The sequence below is a fragment of the Abrus precatorius genome, unplaced genomic scaffold (genome assembly GCF_003935025.1).
Source record: "Abrus precatorius isolate BTA unplaced genomic scaffold, Abrus_2018 Scaffold9, whole genome shotgun sequence".
Taxonomy (NCBI): Eukaryota; Viridiplantae; Streptophyta; class Magnoliopsida; order Fabales; family Fabaceae; genus Abrus; species Abrus precatorius.
Genome location: NW_020874439.1, coordinates 9,835,814 through 9,851,042, shown reverse-complemented (window position 1 = coordinate 9,851,042; position 15,229 = coordinate 9,835,814). Strand labels below are relative to the sequence as shown.

Sequence of the window (15,229 nt, the reverse complement as noted above, 5' to 3'; positions counted from 1 at the left end):
TTAAATAAATGCTATTTTTTTAATGTACACGTCAATTTAAAACAATAATATATAAATTACTTTATCATTCATATATAGTAAAAATATCAGTTTGATTTTACTAGTTAGTAATATGTACATGTGAATTATTTAAAATTTTATTTTGTTTCAAAATACTAAATATTTGTCTATTTTTTCCTTAAAATAAAAACAAATCTTTAAATTCACATAACAATTAAAGATAGTAATGTATAAATTAATCTATTATTCACAAATTACATAATTATAAAATTAAATTCTTCACCTTATTTTTAAGCAATGCTAAAATAATGAATATATCTTAGTCATTTTAACACTTTTGAAGAATTTATTTTTATTTTTGTAAATCTTTTAATATGGTTTTATTTTTAATTTTATACCTTTTAACAAAAAAAAAATCCCTTCTTTTAGTAGTAAGTAGCCCTTGTTTTTCATAATATGTAACAGAAATATGAAAGCGGAAGGATCAAAATTCGTCTGATTCAATTACTTTAAAACTTTTTTTATTCTTTAATAAATAAAATATCAAATTTAGAAATGAAATAAAAATTTAATTTTTACACAAATAACTATTTTTAGGGACATCATGAGGTACTAATATTTTTCTCAGGCATAATTAAAATTTCTAGATCTGGTTAAGTAAACTATATTTTCAATAATTTTTAAATTTTTAAAAAAAATTTAGTAACGACTCCTATAATTTCTAATTTTTCTTTTTCCTATTTTCGATTTACATTTTTTCGTTGCAATCCCAATCCCAGTTGACACATGATAAAACTTGTAACTTGATCTAATTCAAGTTATATTTGTATTTCTATTTCGGACAATTTTAAGTTGGTCATCACTCACCCCTAACACAATTGCTTATTTAATCACTTATACAATAAACTTTTTTCAACAATGATTAGTTATTTTATAAATTTAATGACCAATGTTATTAAAATAAGCTAAAAAATAAATTAATTTAATAAGAAATACCTAAAAATTTATTAAAATAAACTAAAAATTAACGAATCCTAAACTTTTTTTATAAGTTTTTTTCATAAGCTTTTAAGACCAAATCTCAGGCGTAGTCCATGTGACACACCTCAATTAAGTGCGATAGGTGCAAATTGCCGCGGGTCGCTATTGTATATTGTTGTGTAGGTATTAGTCGCTGTTAACAGATACCTTCAATTCGAAGGGATATTATCTAACTTTAATATGACCGGAAAATACTTTCAATTAAACTGCTTTTTGGAGGAACTTTCTAAGCCTAATTTCAAATGTGCACTAAAATGGTTATACCATATATCAACGCTAAATTTTGAGTAAAGGGAAGGATAATTAGCCTACAGTATTTCTACACATCATAGTTATACGCACTAAATTATGCACAGAAGGAAAGTAAATTACAGAAAGATCCTAACAATTAGATATACCCTAAAATCAACAAAACGAAACACTAAACTACTCATAATTTGGAAATCTATGCTTAGCATGTCCTAACCCTTTTCTAGTTGAGCTTCAAGCAATCTAATTCGTTAGTTAACACTGCTAGTTGTTAAATTACATGTCACAATAGCTTTTCTTTAATCAATTGTTAAGTTGGAAGCATAGAAGCCTATGTTACTAGAGCTTAGCCTAGTTATGTACTTGAACCCATTCGAACCGTCCAGGAAGAGGTATATCATTGACAATGTCGAAATTGTACCTGCGAAATATTACATATTTACATTAAAAAAAAGGGGGAAAAACCCAAGAGCAAGCAAAATTGAACAAATAATTAATTAACAAAATAAAAAGAAGACTTGTGGAGATAATTGGATTAAGGTACAATACTTGTCCATAAATATTGTCTGCTGCTGCTTCTCTGCAAAGGCGAAGAACTCATCCATCTCATAAGCCGTTGGAATATTTCTTTGTATGAGTTCATGGATATTTTGGGTGTCAACAGCATTTGAATCTCTAAGTAAACTACAAGGTGTGCTTTCCCTGGTGCTCCTGCTCAACAACCAAATTGTATTCAAAATACTCTTGCCAGAAAAGAATCTAATAAAAATTTGACAGTCATACGAATGTAAGTGTTGGTCAGTAACATAAAGGTAATCAAAAGTTTCTGCACCAGCTGCAGGCTAACTTTGGCAGCTAAATATTAGAAGTGAAGTAAATAAAGATGATTTTCCCAACAAAGTTTCTTCAGTATAGAACTAGAGACAACTTGCTATTCCAAAAAGTAGTTGGCATTTCAAGGGACAACCTCTGACTCGGTGGGCTCAAGCACTAAAAAAATACAAAGCAAGAGACAACCAAAGTCTCTCTCTCACTGTAAACTCAAACAGTAAAATCCCCCCCATGTACATGATACGAGGCATAGATTCATAGAAGTTATTGCTCCTTACATAATTACATTACAAAGGTCAATTTTCTTTTCAACATGACCATTATGGAGCACTAAACTCCAGACAGAGATCTTGCAGATCAAAAGGACCATAAATGTGATAGAGACGGTGAAGAGAAACGAAACATTTCCTATTAATTACTTACGAGAGTTCATCAGAAATCTGGAGGGAAACCTAAATAAAAATTAATTTCAATTCTTTTACGTTAGTAAATAATATGACATCATCACTACACCCAATTTTCTAGCTGGAGACTCGTTTTTTAAGGAATATATTAAAGAAATTCATTGGAGGAGAAAGATGAATAAATATACTTGAATACCAAAAGCACCACTACATCACTGCATTGTTGCTTTCGATTGAGCAATATTTTAATGTAAAGCAGCAGATGCAGGTAATATTTAGTGTAAATATATATTTTCGTCCTCAAAATTTTTATTCTAATCTTAATTTTTTTTAAAAAATTATTCATTTTAGTTATTGTACTTTTATTGTCATTTTATTTTTAAAAAGTATAAAATAAATGTTATTTTGTAGAATAAAAATAAAATATCTTTTTATAAAATTAAAGACGAAAATAATTTAAAATATAATTAAGAGATTAAAGTAAATAATTATTTAATAAAAAATTACACGAGGGTGGGTGCAATTATTAAAGAGTTATAGTCAAAACATCAAAATCCCTGAAAATACAGCATGTAATAAATAACTATTCAGTAGGTGATGGCGAAAAGTTGCGGATCCTATGACCCAAACCTTTGGTAATAACATAGCTTCCCTTACATCAGCATTAGGGTTAAAATACTTATAAAATCAGTCACCACAAAAATTTTCAAAACATATGTAAGTAACTGCAGGTCCATGTTTAACATAATTTTCAAAATAATTTAAATTTTTTTAATTTCTAATGTCTTTCAAATTTATCAAACACATTTCAAAAGTATTTTTCACAAAAACAATTAAAACTCGAAATTTCAGTAAATAGCGGACAAGTTAAAAACAACAAACCCAAAAAAATAATAAAAAATCCAAAATTGAATTCTCAGTCAACGCCACTTTCTGACTCTCCCAAACGCTTCAAATCGCAGAAAATTACAAACAAACACGGTCAATACAGCTCGCCGATGCTTTATTTGGCGGAATGAAATAAAATAAAAAGGAATACAAATAACATTTTTCTACTTAATTAAAGGAAAATAAACAAATTTAAAGACAAAATATTCTTTCTATTCAATTTTTTTCTCCGTATTTTTTTTTTCAATGAAACATTCAGAAGGTTAATATTGCTGCTGGCGATCTTTAATTAAAAACCTTGATAAAAAAAAAATAAAGAAAAGATAAAAGCATCACAACGCACACAAATATAAACATAGATACCCATGCCTCATTTCACTAAACGGGTTTAGTTTAGACCGTGAGAAAAGTTAAGGACCTATTTGTTTCAAGAATCATTTTTATTTTCAATTTAAATTGTAAAAGTTTCTTCGTGTTTTCATTCTTTTTCTTGTTTTTTTAAATTTATACAAAAAATATTATTAGTATTTTTTATAAATCCATGACAGCAGAAAATAAAAATAGTTTTTTTTCCGAAACAAAACATTTCCTAAATGTTCAAATTTAATTATACTTTAAAAATAAAAAGCTTTAACTATGTTAAAGTCTTGAGTCTCAAAAAATTGACACTGATATAATGACCGAACACAAAAAAAAACGAAATCACAGATAAATACCTGTCTTTCGTTTCCACGAGCAACGTAGTTTCAGCGAAAAAAGGATCAACGTTTTGATTGGCGACACGTGGCGCGGCGGCGGCAGTTTTCTTAATCGGCGGCGAGAGGAGCTTCTGGAGGCGGCGGCTACGGAGTTGAAGGTAGGGATGGGAATTTTGAAGTGCGAGGGTCATGGCTCTGGTGCGAACACCGATGATAGGAGAAGAAGTAGACACTTCCATCACTGCCACGTCACCACCTGCTTTGGATTTTCTCATGCACTTTCCCATCTCCCAAATTGGATGGTTCACTCAATCGACGGTGAGAAAGAGGGAGTAGAAGAAGACTAAAGAGGGGGCCAAGTTCTGGGCACCTGGAAAAAGTGTCTTTATAAAGGGTTTGGACTTGGGAGAAATGGGTAAAAAGAAACAATCTCTTTCTATATTTATATGCAATATTTAGTTTTTTTTTTATGAGATAAGACATAATTGTGTTACTGTGTTTTTAATTAAAAAAATATTTTTAATTTTTTATTCAGTATTTTAAGGATATTAATTAATATTTTTTATTTTTAATTGGTTTAATGTATTTATTTCCTTCTAAATGATTTATTGATAAATGTCAATAAATGTTTTCAAAAGTATTAAAACTAATGCTTTTAATTAAACTGTGTTCTTAATATATTTTTGTTATTATTTTTAGCATGACTTCAAATTTATTTATTTTTAATATAATATCTTAAGAAACAAATTATTTTAATTTTAATTTATTTTTATTAACTATTTATCTTATTTTCTCTTGAAGAGGGTTCTGGTTTTTCTCCTTTTTAAAATAAAATTATGTATTTTGGATGTTTAGATTACTTTTAAATAAATAAAATAAATTAAACTTTTTATTACTGAAAAAAATACTAAAATTGCATTAATTATGTGAGGATATGAATATAAAGTGTATCTCAATAAAAATAATAATAATATATTTTTTATTTAATAAATATTATTATAAGATAATTTTTACAATACTTGTAAATTAATGTTAATTTTCTATTAATAAATTTATTTAAAAACACAAATATTTTTTAATTTTTAAAATATTAAATAAATTATAACTATTAATTTAAAGAGAGAATACAATGTTTTCTCAAATTTGTAGGTACTATAACAAGTATCTTATTATAATATAAAAATTTATCATATAAATTTAATTTATCATATTAATTTAGTATCTGATTGTTTTAAAAAATTAACATTTTTTATTTCTATTAATCACTTGAACTCATACAAAATTAATATGCAATGAATTTTTAATTAATTACATCATTTCTACATATTAAAAAATTTAAATTTAGAGAATTACTAAATTTAAAAATTTAAGCAGTAAAATAAAAAATAAAATAACTAAAATCAAAATATTAAAATATTATAAAACCCAAAATTATATTGGAGTTAAAATTTTTTAATAATTTCTATAGAAAAATGTTATTAAAATAAATTAAAAAACTTTTAAATTTTTTTTTCAAAAGCCACAATTTGGGAATAGAAAATATATGAGAGATGCTATGATATCTCACCATTTAAATTACTATTAAGATTGTTATAATGATAATATTAATATATATATATATATATAATATTAAAAAGACAAATAATTATATCTTATTTCATTATATTTACATAAATGAATAAAAATTAATAAATAAAACCCAAAAAAAATTAGTATTATACAGTAAAAAAATGCTAAATCAAATCAAATTTTATTATGATAATCATCTATGTATGTATGTACATAATTTAAACTTATATATTAACTGTGAAAATGTTATATCAAAACCTTGAGCAATGAAAAATGTAATAAGATAAATTTTAATTGTAGGAAAAAATATATAATATTCATATGTAAACTTCTTTTATAAGAAATATTTTTCTTTGAATTTTTTTTTACATTAGAGGGTTATAGTTCAAAAAAAAAAAGATAGCTTCATCTAGACATAGTAACTTCATAATCATCATGCTTTAGATTAAAATTATGTGTTAGATTTTAATTCATTATGTAATTTTTATTTATGATGTAACTATTATAAAATTACTATTGATATTAAATTTTATAATTTTCACACAATTAAAAGTTTAGAGAGCACTAATTTGAATTTATTGTGCTTTGATGTGATCTGACGTTCTTAAGCTCTGGTATTTTCTCCAATTCTTCCTTATTCCTTTAGCTACTCTTTGATAGTTGAGAGAAAGTATTTTCTCATTGTGCTTTAATGTGATTTCCCTTTGACATTCTTGAGCCCTGGTATTTTATCCAATTCTTTCTTATTCTTTTAACTCCTTTTTGATAATTGAGAGAAAATGTTTTCTTTTCTAGGTATCGTAATACCATGAAAATGAGAATGATTGTGATTTCTATCATGGTAATCGCTCTTTCATTTTATCTAAAAGGAGAGGAGATGATTTCTTTACAATTATACCTTCAATGATTCTATATTTCATATTTAACAACCATCATAATAAATCTTTAATTAGAGTCATGACATAAGTTACATAAGCCACTATATAGATTATTAAAATTAATCTAACAATCTCTCACTTGACCTATGTAACAACTTGAAGGTTCAATGAACTATAAGTACGCATATTATTGAAAATATCAAGTTTTCATCTTTAATTGATTTGAGATGATCGAATCATGATGATCACAAGTCATTCAACGACAGGATTCTTTCCAAGTATCACAGAACTAACCTAAATCAAAATAACTTTAATCAGTCATACTATGACTACAACTTTGATGTGTTTTAGCTATGAAGATTCCTTTTCGATGTGTAGAACACGAATCATTTCAAAAGTTTTTGAGTGTTTTACAATCAAAATTTCATGTCATTTTGCACAATATATTAGCACATGATGTTTTGGAGCTATGGGAGACAAAAAAGAGCAAATTGAAAAAAATTCTTTCTCAAAATTGTTAAAGGGTTTGTTTACTACTAACACATGAACTTCTGGTTAGAATTTTAATTATCTATGCTTGACTAGACATTTTATTGACAATAACTGGAAGCTAGAAAAAAAAAATTCTAAATTTTTGTCAAATTACTAGCTATTCAGGAAAAACTATTGCTAAGACTATAGAGAAGTGCTTGGACAGGTGGGAGTTGAATTGTATTTTAAGTTTGACAGTTGATAATGTCTCATCAAATAATGTTGGTATTTAGTATCTCAATAAAAGGCTATTTAGTTTTGGATGAAGAATATATTCATATGTGTTGTTGTGCGCATATTTTGAATTTGATTATAAAAGAAGATTTAAAAAAGATTGATGATTTTGTTTTAAAAATTCGTCCTGCAGTGAAATACATAAGATCTTCTCCTTCTAGATTGACAAAGTTTAAGGCATGTATTGAACGATATATTGAATACAAAGGTCTTCTTTGCCTATATATTAAAACTAGGTGGAATTCAACCTTTTTTTATGTTCCTATAAGTGAAGGACTATGTACGCTCAATCTTACTATTTTTGAAGATTTTTTATGAAGCTACTTTGTGCATTTTTGATTTATCTTATGTGACAAGTAACATGTATATGTTAGGGTTCTTGGAATTAGAAAGAAGATTAAGCAAATATGTCATGAATTCAAAGATGTAAGAATTAAAGAAATGGATATAAGAATAAAGAAAAAAACATGATAAGTACTGGGGGACTCCTAACAATCTAAATATGTTGTTGTTTATTATTGTTGTGTTAGACCTTAGATACAAATTGAAGTTTATAAAATGGTTGATTTCTCAAGCTTTTGGTGTTAGTGAGGTAATGATATTGAATAAGAAATTAGAAACTTGTTTGGAGTCTCTTTTTGAAAAATTCAAAGGTAAGGAAGCAAGATCTCAAGGTGATTCACAAAAAACAATATTGAATGATGATCATTATGGCTATAGTGAATTTTTTCAAGATAGTAGTGATGATCATTATGGCTATAGTGAATTTTTTCAGGGTAGTAATGATGATCATTATAGATACAATCAAATTTTTTTTTATCAAGTGGAAGTAAGAATTCTGAATTAAGTAAGAACTTGGAAGAAACTTTAGAGAGCCCAACAAATTTTGATACCTTGAATTGATAGAAGTTAAACTTAAGTTGATTTTCAATCAGGTAAATCCATATTTTACTAACATTTTAGTTCAATTTATAGCAGATGTTTTATAGAAAATATGATGGTTAATCTTATAGCAGATGTTCAATTTATTACTCTTCTAAATATATCGTGCCTAAAGTCAAGCACATCCGAACTTAGTCCAAATTAGATATTTTAAAGAAAATATGTTTCAGTCATTCAATATCAATCAAACATGTATTACCAACTTTAACAAATATCAAACTTCAATTTAAACATATATTTACGAGATAAATAAATACAATATTACACTTTCATGAGCACAATTATTTTCACTGTTTTCACGGTGAGATAGAGTTTTTCTTACCTCAATGTAAAGATTTGTTAGAACATTTGAAGAAGATATTGTCCAAAATATCAAGGCGTATGTATTGCAAAAATAGAGCACTTTTGGAAAAAGGAGAAAAAATGGATAAATAGAAACAAAATTGGAGAATTAAGTTTTGAAAAACTTACTTGAGGTCGAATGGAACAGACGTCCAAACTTGAATTCAAAAAAGATTCAGGGTTCAAGAGAGTTTTCTCTGAGGAAAGAAAGTGAGAAGGAGTTGCTAGTACAAGTTTTTAAAACAGAGATTTCTTAAATACCATTTTTGGCCCGCTAGTTCTCACTTGAGTGAAACGCATTTTTGCCTGAGTGATAACACCAAACAAAACTTTTACACAAATTTCTAATAATTTTGCCTAAGCGAAATTGAATTTAAAGAACTCCCACTTTTCTTTATGCATTCTCGCTTAAGCGAAAGGATAGTTAAGACAATATTATCCATTCTCGCCTAGACATGATCCTAAGTAAGAATGCTTAAAACATCTGGTCCAGAAAACTTAATCTTGTCAGAGTGAGACACGTCTCATTTGAGCAAGATCTTTTGCAACTTGTAAAAATTTAAAATTCTTATAATTTAAAAATGAATTGCAATAATAAATGAAGTAACGCAATAATAAAATGAGGATGTTAACCGGTACATTTTCTCACGTTAGAAGAGTAAAAATTAGACCCTCCCTCTCCAATATTGGTCAATTAACATATCCCAAAGGATTTGAAGAAACTATTTGCTGGAACAATTTTATATTTTTAATGTCTCGTGGCACTTGACTAGCGAACAAGCTATGAAATAAACCTTGTAGAAAAACTATTCTCAACATTTATGGTAAATTAATAAACATTATTTTCATATCCATAATCATTGTAGCCAACTCCATCGATCCAAACAGATTTTGTACATTTATCATTTGTTTTTGGTTGACCATGACAAGAATGAAGAGGAGGGACAAATATTTATCACAAACTAATTAGCCAAATTAAACAACACTAGTGATTCATTTGTTAACATTGTGGATTTGTGATTTGACTGGCAACTCAAATTGTCAATTTTAAGAAATAGCTTCCCACTGTAAGCATGATCCCCCATCAGATGTTTCCAAAGATTCTGCACCATTTTGTCTGTCAGCAAATTATGTCAAGAATAAAAAAAGTGTCAATAGTTTCAAATTCACAACAAATGCTTGAGACTAATGCTCTATTTGAATAATGAAAGTAATTGTTAATACCTGTTGTGTTCTGTTCATGCTACCAACCAATGTTGTTAGTGCTTTCATTCTATGTGAGGGGTAAAGGTGCAGTAAAGTTCCCTTGCGTTGCTTCTGCCATTTCAACTTCATAAGGGCTCTTGTCTGAAGATTTCTCATCTTCCATAGCCATCCGCTTCAGTTTCTCCCGCTGCACATCGCGAAGCTCATATCTGATCAGAAGCAATGAAGAGGAGTCATATTTCATCAAAGCATGACTCGGACAGTTTCCCTTTTTTTTGTTGATTTGTTGTCTGTGTAAGTGTCAGCATAAGCATTGTAATTGTGTATTTGTGTGTGCATGCACCAAATATCCGGAGGGGAGGAAAAACACAACAAAAACCATTGCCAAGAATTTGTAACACTTACTCAAGAACATGACTCCGGGCAAGCTTAAAGTAAATTTTCCAGAATTTATTTTCCTTCAAATGGCGAGGACAGAGTACATATCTCAGTTGAGATATTTCCTGGAATATAACCAAACTAGAATTATTTATGATACTAATTGTACCGGGGTTTTTTTTTTTCCTTCCCCCCCCAACTATAAGATTGATTACATGTATTAATATTATTTACAATAAATCACAAAGTTATTAATAAGATAGGTAACTAAAAACATCAAATGCACTTGCCAAACACATGCCAATGACACCACTCATTAAAAACTATTTTAGCCTGACAGGGTTTACATAACTCAAAATCCATATATAAACAGATATATACCGTATTAGAAAACATCTCTGATGACTGAGAAGTTTATCAAAAGCATATAACGTGTGGCAATAATTTCAGGCCTTTGTTGATGCCTACAAATTACAGTTAAAGATTATCAAGAAGCACTGATGCCTGCAAATTTAACGTCTTCAGAACATCAATGTAAAGCCAGCAACCAAACGAAAGATGACTGTAGAGTTGGGGATGGTGAATACCACAACTAAGTTCCTAATGACACTCTTAATAACTTTTCTTTTACTCTGCCTTAATTGTATAATATGAAGCATAAGGATAAATAATTTCACTTTGTATTTTTTTAAATAATATACTTCATTAAAATGAAAATAAATTAAAGGCAGGTAAAACATTTAACTTCCTATCGACACACTAATAACTATGCAAATCATGTCAAGCACGATAATAGAAGATTTTCCTTTCTATCATTATTATTATTAGAACTTACTACATGTAGACACATAATCCATACAGCTGTCTCCACCCAGTGTAAAAAGGCTTGATTGTTAATGGCTGTATGTTTAGATACACAGCTTATTTAAATGCTTATCCAATAAGGTTTTTTTAAATGATAGTTTATGCTATAAATTTAATCGCAAAATTTATTAGGATAAGTTGATAACAACTTATTTCAATAAGCTATACCAAAAAGTTTATTGAAATAAGCTAAAAGGAACTTATGAGCGTCATAAGTTGTTTCCATAAATTCTTTTAAACAGGCCCAATTGTTCAAGGGAGGGTCTAAGCCTGGAAGTAGAATAGCTCACTTCCACACAATTAGTTCTCTTGTTTTTAAAGTAAAGCCATTAAATACTGGACGTAAAAATGGTAGCTTGTAGATCTTTGTCTAGCATTCCATGTACGAGTGTTTGTATTGTAGGATTTCAGTAGATTATACTTAGCCTTATCCTTAAACTCCTTCACAAAACCAGAGGGATTTTGGTAAATCAACAAGTTGAAAATAAAACCTAATAATGAAAGACAATAAATATAAAACCAACTCATCCGCTTCTTGTATAACATATTGCATTCATAATTTATCATGCTTGCAGCTGCTCAATCTAAATGAGCTCACTTATCAGCTTAAGCATTAAATACTGTTGGTATTTTAGTGATAAGAAATAGTATCAGAATTTGGTGGGATGACTTTCAAAAAGTACAAATATAAAGGAAATAATAATTTCACAAGATAAAACACGTACAGAATGGAACAATAAGGGATCTTGCAAAGTTAATGGGAAACAGGGGAAAATGGAAAGAAAATTTAAGTGAAAAAGTACACACAAAGTTAAAAGTGTCCCTCCCGTCCCTCTTCACATCAGACAAACAGAAACCCCCTTGGCGAGATGAGTGCAACTGACATAGAAGGAAGCAAACATAAACAATGAAGATTCACAGATAAAGAATTCATGAGTGAATAACCCAGCTTTTTCATTCAAATATACAACTTGGCAGTTCCCTATCATATCATGCTATGCTCTTGGTTGAAAATTGAACTTAAGTATGATGGAAACTGAAATGCAAGTATTATTGAATACCAACAAGAAAAAGGTGAGTACACATAACCAGAGCCTATGGCTCCTACAAAAATCCCAATTGATACTGGAATTCTGCCCCCTCTAACAGAATGTAGCAACTTATTTTCTCCTGCTCCCCACAAACCTCGCCTCTCACTCTTAACATGCCCCTTCTAACTAACTCATGCATTAAATTCCTTTTTTGCCCCATTGTTCTTTTTCTATCTCATATACACCCTCTACACTTTGGGCCTCTCAGTAAGATCCAATAACTGATCCCCTTCCCTTAATTTGTCACTCAGGCCAACAGCCCCAACAAAATATAAGGTCTCGTCAGCAAGTTAGAAATTGGAAATTATTTCTCTGCATTTCACCAACCAAAATAGATTCATGAGAAATAATAGGAACACAAAATAAGAACAGGAAACCACACACCAGACTATCTCAAGGCACAAGATTGCTTCATTTGCTGCCACAGTTTGTTGATGTTCAAAATTATATGCGCACTTGAGTCTAAATGTCCTTTTTTCTTCTTCCTAATCTTCATACTTGATATATTTATAGTCATCTATCAACAACAATAACAATCAAGCTTTTTTCCATTAGGTGAGATCAGCTGCATGGATTGCACAACATCATCAAGCTCGGTCAAAAACCAAATTCCCTGAGATGTTCTTTACCATAAGATCTCTTTTAATAATTTCTTCCAAAATTCTTTCAGTTCTCCCTCTACTCCTTTTCACTGAATTAAAAATCATGTTATTCATTTTTCTCACTGGTGCCTTAAATGTCTTTGCACATATGCAAACCACCATAGTCGATTTTCTGTCATTTTTCCATAGTAGGTATTATTCCAATATTCTCTCATATGTGGTCATTTCTTATTCTATCATTTCTCATATAACCACCCATCCATCTTAGGATTCTTATTTCTAAGACTCATCCATCTAAGAAATGTACTGTTCAAAGTTTTTTCATGTAACTTGCTTTACATGCTTATTTGTTATTCAATCAATCATGAATTTTTCATAGGGCAGACCTATGATAAATTTTTTTCTCTTGTTCACCTGATAAAATTTCTTAGCCGCACAAAGTTACTGTCTATTCATAATTCATTGGCAAGCAAGAGATAAATTATAAACTAATCATTAGCTATCCTTAACCCAATTATTTAGAATCTAAGGCTGCCATAATCATTTAAAGGCAACATAGACAATTTAAGGAGCACTAAAATATTTGTAGTTTTGTACTAACTACTAAGGGTACTAGCTAGTACCAATGCTTGTTGGTCCAAGTGGCAAGGAGCTAGTTTCCCATTAAGTAGCAATCTCATGTTTGACTATTGCAAATAGAAAAAGAATAGGATGCAAGAGAGCACCCTGCAATGGTTGGTCACAGTAGAGAAGTGGAGTATGGGAAAGGATTCTCTCTGGTCACTGGATGGGTGCAATAGGAAATCGAAAGACAGTGCATTTTGTGGAGCTCACAAAATACATCCGTCTTTCCTTCCCCTACTGCACCCATCCAGTACTGGAATGGAGCTTATTCTGTAGACTACAACCCCAAGGGAACTTGGAAAATCAGGGATTTGAATTTTGGAATCACTAAGGGAAGGGATTACACCCCAGCCCAATGGTTAATCTTACAACTTCGCTGTAGCAATATGGATTCACCTAATTTGACTTGGATTAGTTGGCATCCAATTCAGCTTTCAGATACTGAGGGTCTCAAACCAAAAAAAAAAAACTACTAGATAGTCAACGGGGTGGGCACTTAGCAATGTAATGCAAGCAGACTAGAATTACAAACACGATTTTATAGATTAGAATCATTAGATAAAGGAGTGTCATCAATCTCACAATATGTGGACTACAGAGAAAGATAATCTGGTAAAGTCTTCTATTTCTATAAAAGAGAACATCTAGTTTTACTCTTTAATAGTTGAACACCACAAACAAGCAAGAATATTTGAAGACAAACCTTGACTCTTGATAGTATGAGGATTGCATGTCTCTCTTGCCACTGAGAGAGATCCTTTCTAACTATTGTTGAAGAGGATTGAGTTTCTTCCCCATAAGTGCCTTCATCTTCATCTGCACCCAAAACACAGTTCAAACAAAAAAATAAAATAAAAAAATAATTTTGTTTAATAAAATACAATCAATAGATAAATGAAGAATAACACTGCATCATTATTAGGTTCCCCTATGAAGAATGCGAGACCAATGCTTTCAATTCCAAGCAACATTATCACTAAGCATGGGAATTGAAGAAATTTATATCATCTGGGGTCAGGGAAAGTACGGACAACCAAAATTAAGAAATTGGAAATTAAAAAATTGAACCCATAAATCCTACAATTTTCTTTCCAATTAAGAACAAGAAAAAAGAAAAAAGAAAGAATAAATAAGGGAAAACCTCGGAGAGGGAAATTCTTAAAAGTGTCGAGGGTGAAAGATTTGATGTGGTTAATGAGTTCCTCAGTGATCCCGTAAATGCTTTCTTCTTCTTCTTCTTCTTCTTCTTCTTTTTGTCGTACTTTGGAGTTGGGCTGTGTTTGGGTGTTTGATGTTTTGCTATTCCTTGAACTCCTCGAAAGGCTGCGTCTAAGCCAGTCCATGATTCGCTTCACTTGGCTTTCTTTTTCTTTGAGAGTGTGAAATGTTGTTGTAACATTGAAAGAAGGGGTGACTGTTAATCAAACATATCGGTTAATGACTGAAGTTGTCATTCATAGTTATTTTCATAGTCCTATGATGCGCTTAAGCCCCTTAATTTATTAATGGACATTTGAAATAAATTTTATTGGGATAAAATAATTATGAAATAGTATTTTCTTGGTAATATGTGAATAAATTACTTTCATATACTATATTATTAAAAAATCATTTAAGGTTATTTCATAATAGATTTTGTTAACCAATGTTATTAAAATATTAATTAAAAATTAATAAATAGTAATTTTGTTAAAAATTACATTAAAATGCATTGAAAATCAAGTAGTAAATGCACTATTACACTTTTTAATAAAAAAAATTGTCATTTTTATTCCTTAACTATGTTCTAAAAGTACCCGTCAACAAGTTAATTTTATAATTAATGAATTTCTTAGATACTGCATGAATTTTATAAAA

At 29.4% G+C, this 15,229-nt stretch overlaps 2 protein-coding genes across 2 annotated transcripts; both read right to left on the bottom strand.

Annotated features, from left to right (window-relative positions):
- Positions 1 to 1,224: 1,224 nt before the first annotated feature.
- On the bottom strand, positions 1,225 to 4,524 carry LOC113851496 (cyclin-dependent kinase inhibitor 4-like). The gene is made up of 3 exons (XM_027481993.1): positions 4,130 to 4,524; positions 1,840 to 2,001; positions 1,225 to 1,711 (listed from the first exon to the last, which is right to left on the bottom strand). The coding sequence occupies exons 1-3, from the start codon at positions 4,396 to 4,398 to the stop codon at positions 1,642 to 1,644; spliced, it is 501 nt and encodes a 166-aa protein (XP_027337794.1). The 5' UTR covers positions 4,399 to 4,524; the 3' UTR covers positions 1,225 to 1,641.
- Positions 4,525 to 9,494: 4,970 nt separating this feature from the next.
- Positions 9,495 to 14,754, bottom strand: LOC113851362. The gene is made up of 5 exons (XM_027481826.1): positions 14,514 to 14,754; positions 14,076 to 14,188; positions 10,219 to 10,316; positions 9,832 to 10,022; positions 9,495 to 9,724 (listed from the first exon to the last, which is right to left on the bottom strand). The coding sequence occupies exons 1-4, from the start codon at positions 14,713 to 14,715 to the stop codon at positions 9,881 to 9,883; spliced, it is 555 nt and encodes a 184-aa protein (XP_027337627.1). The 5' UTR covers positions 14,716 to 14,754; the 3' UTR covers positions 9,495 to 9,724; positions 9,832 to 9,880.
- Between the last annotated feature and the right edge of the window lie 475 nt (positions 14,755 to 15,229).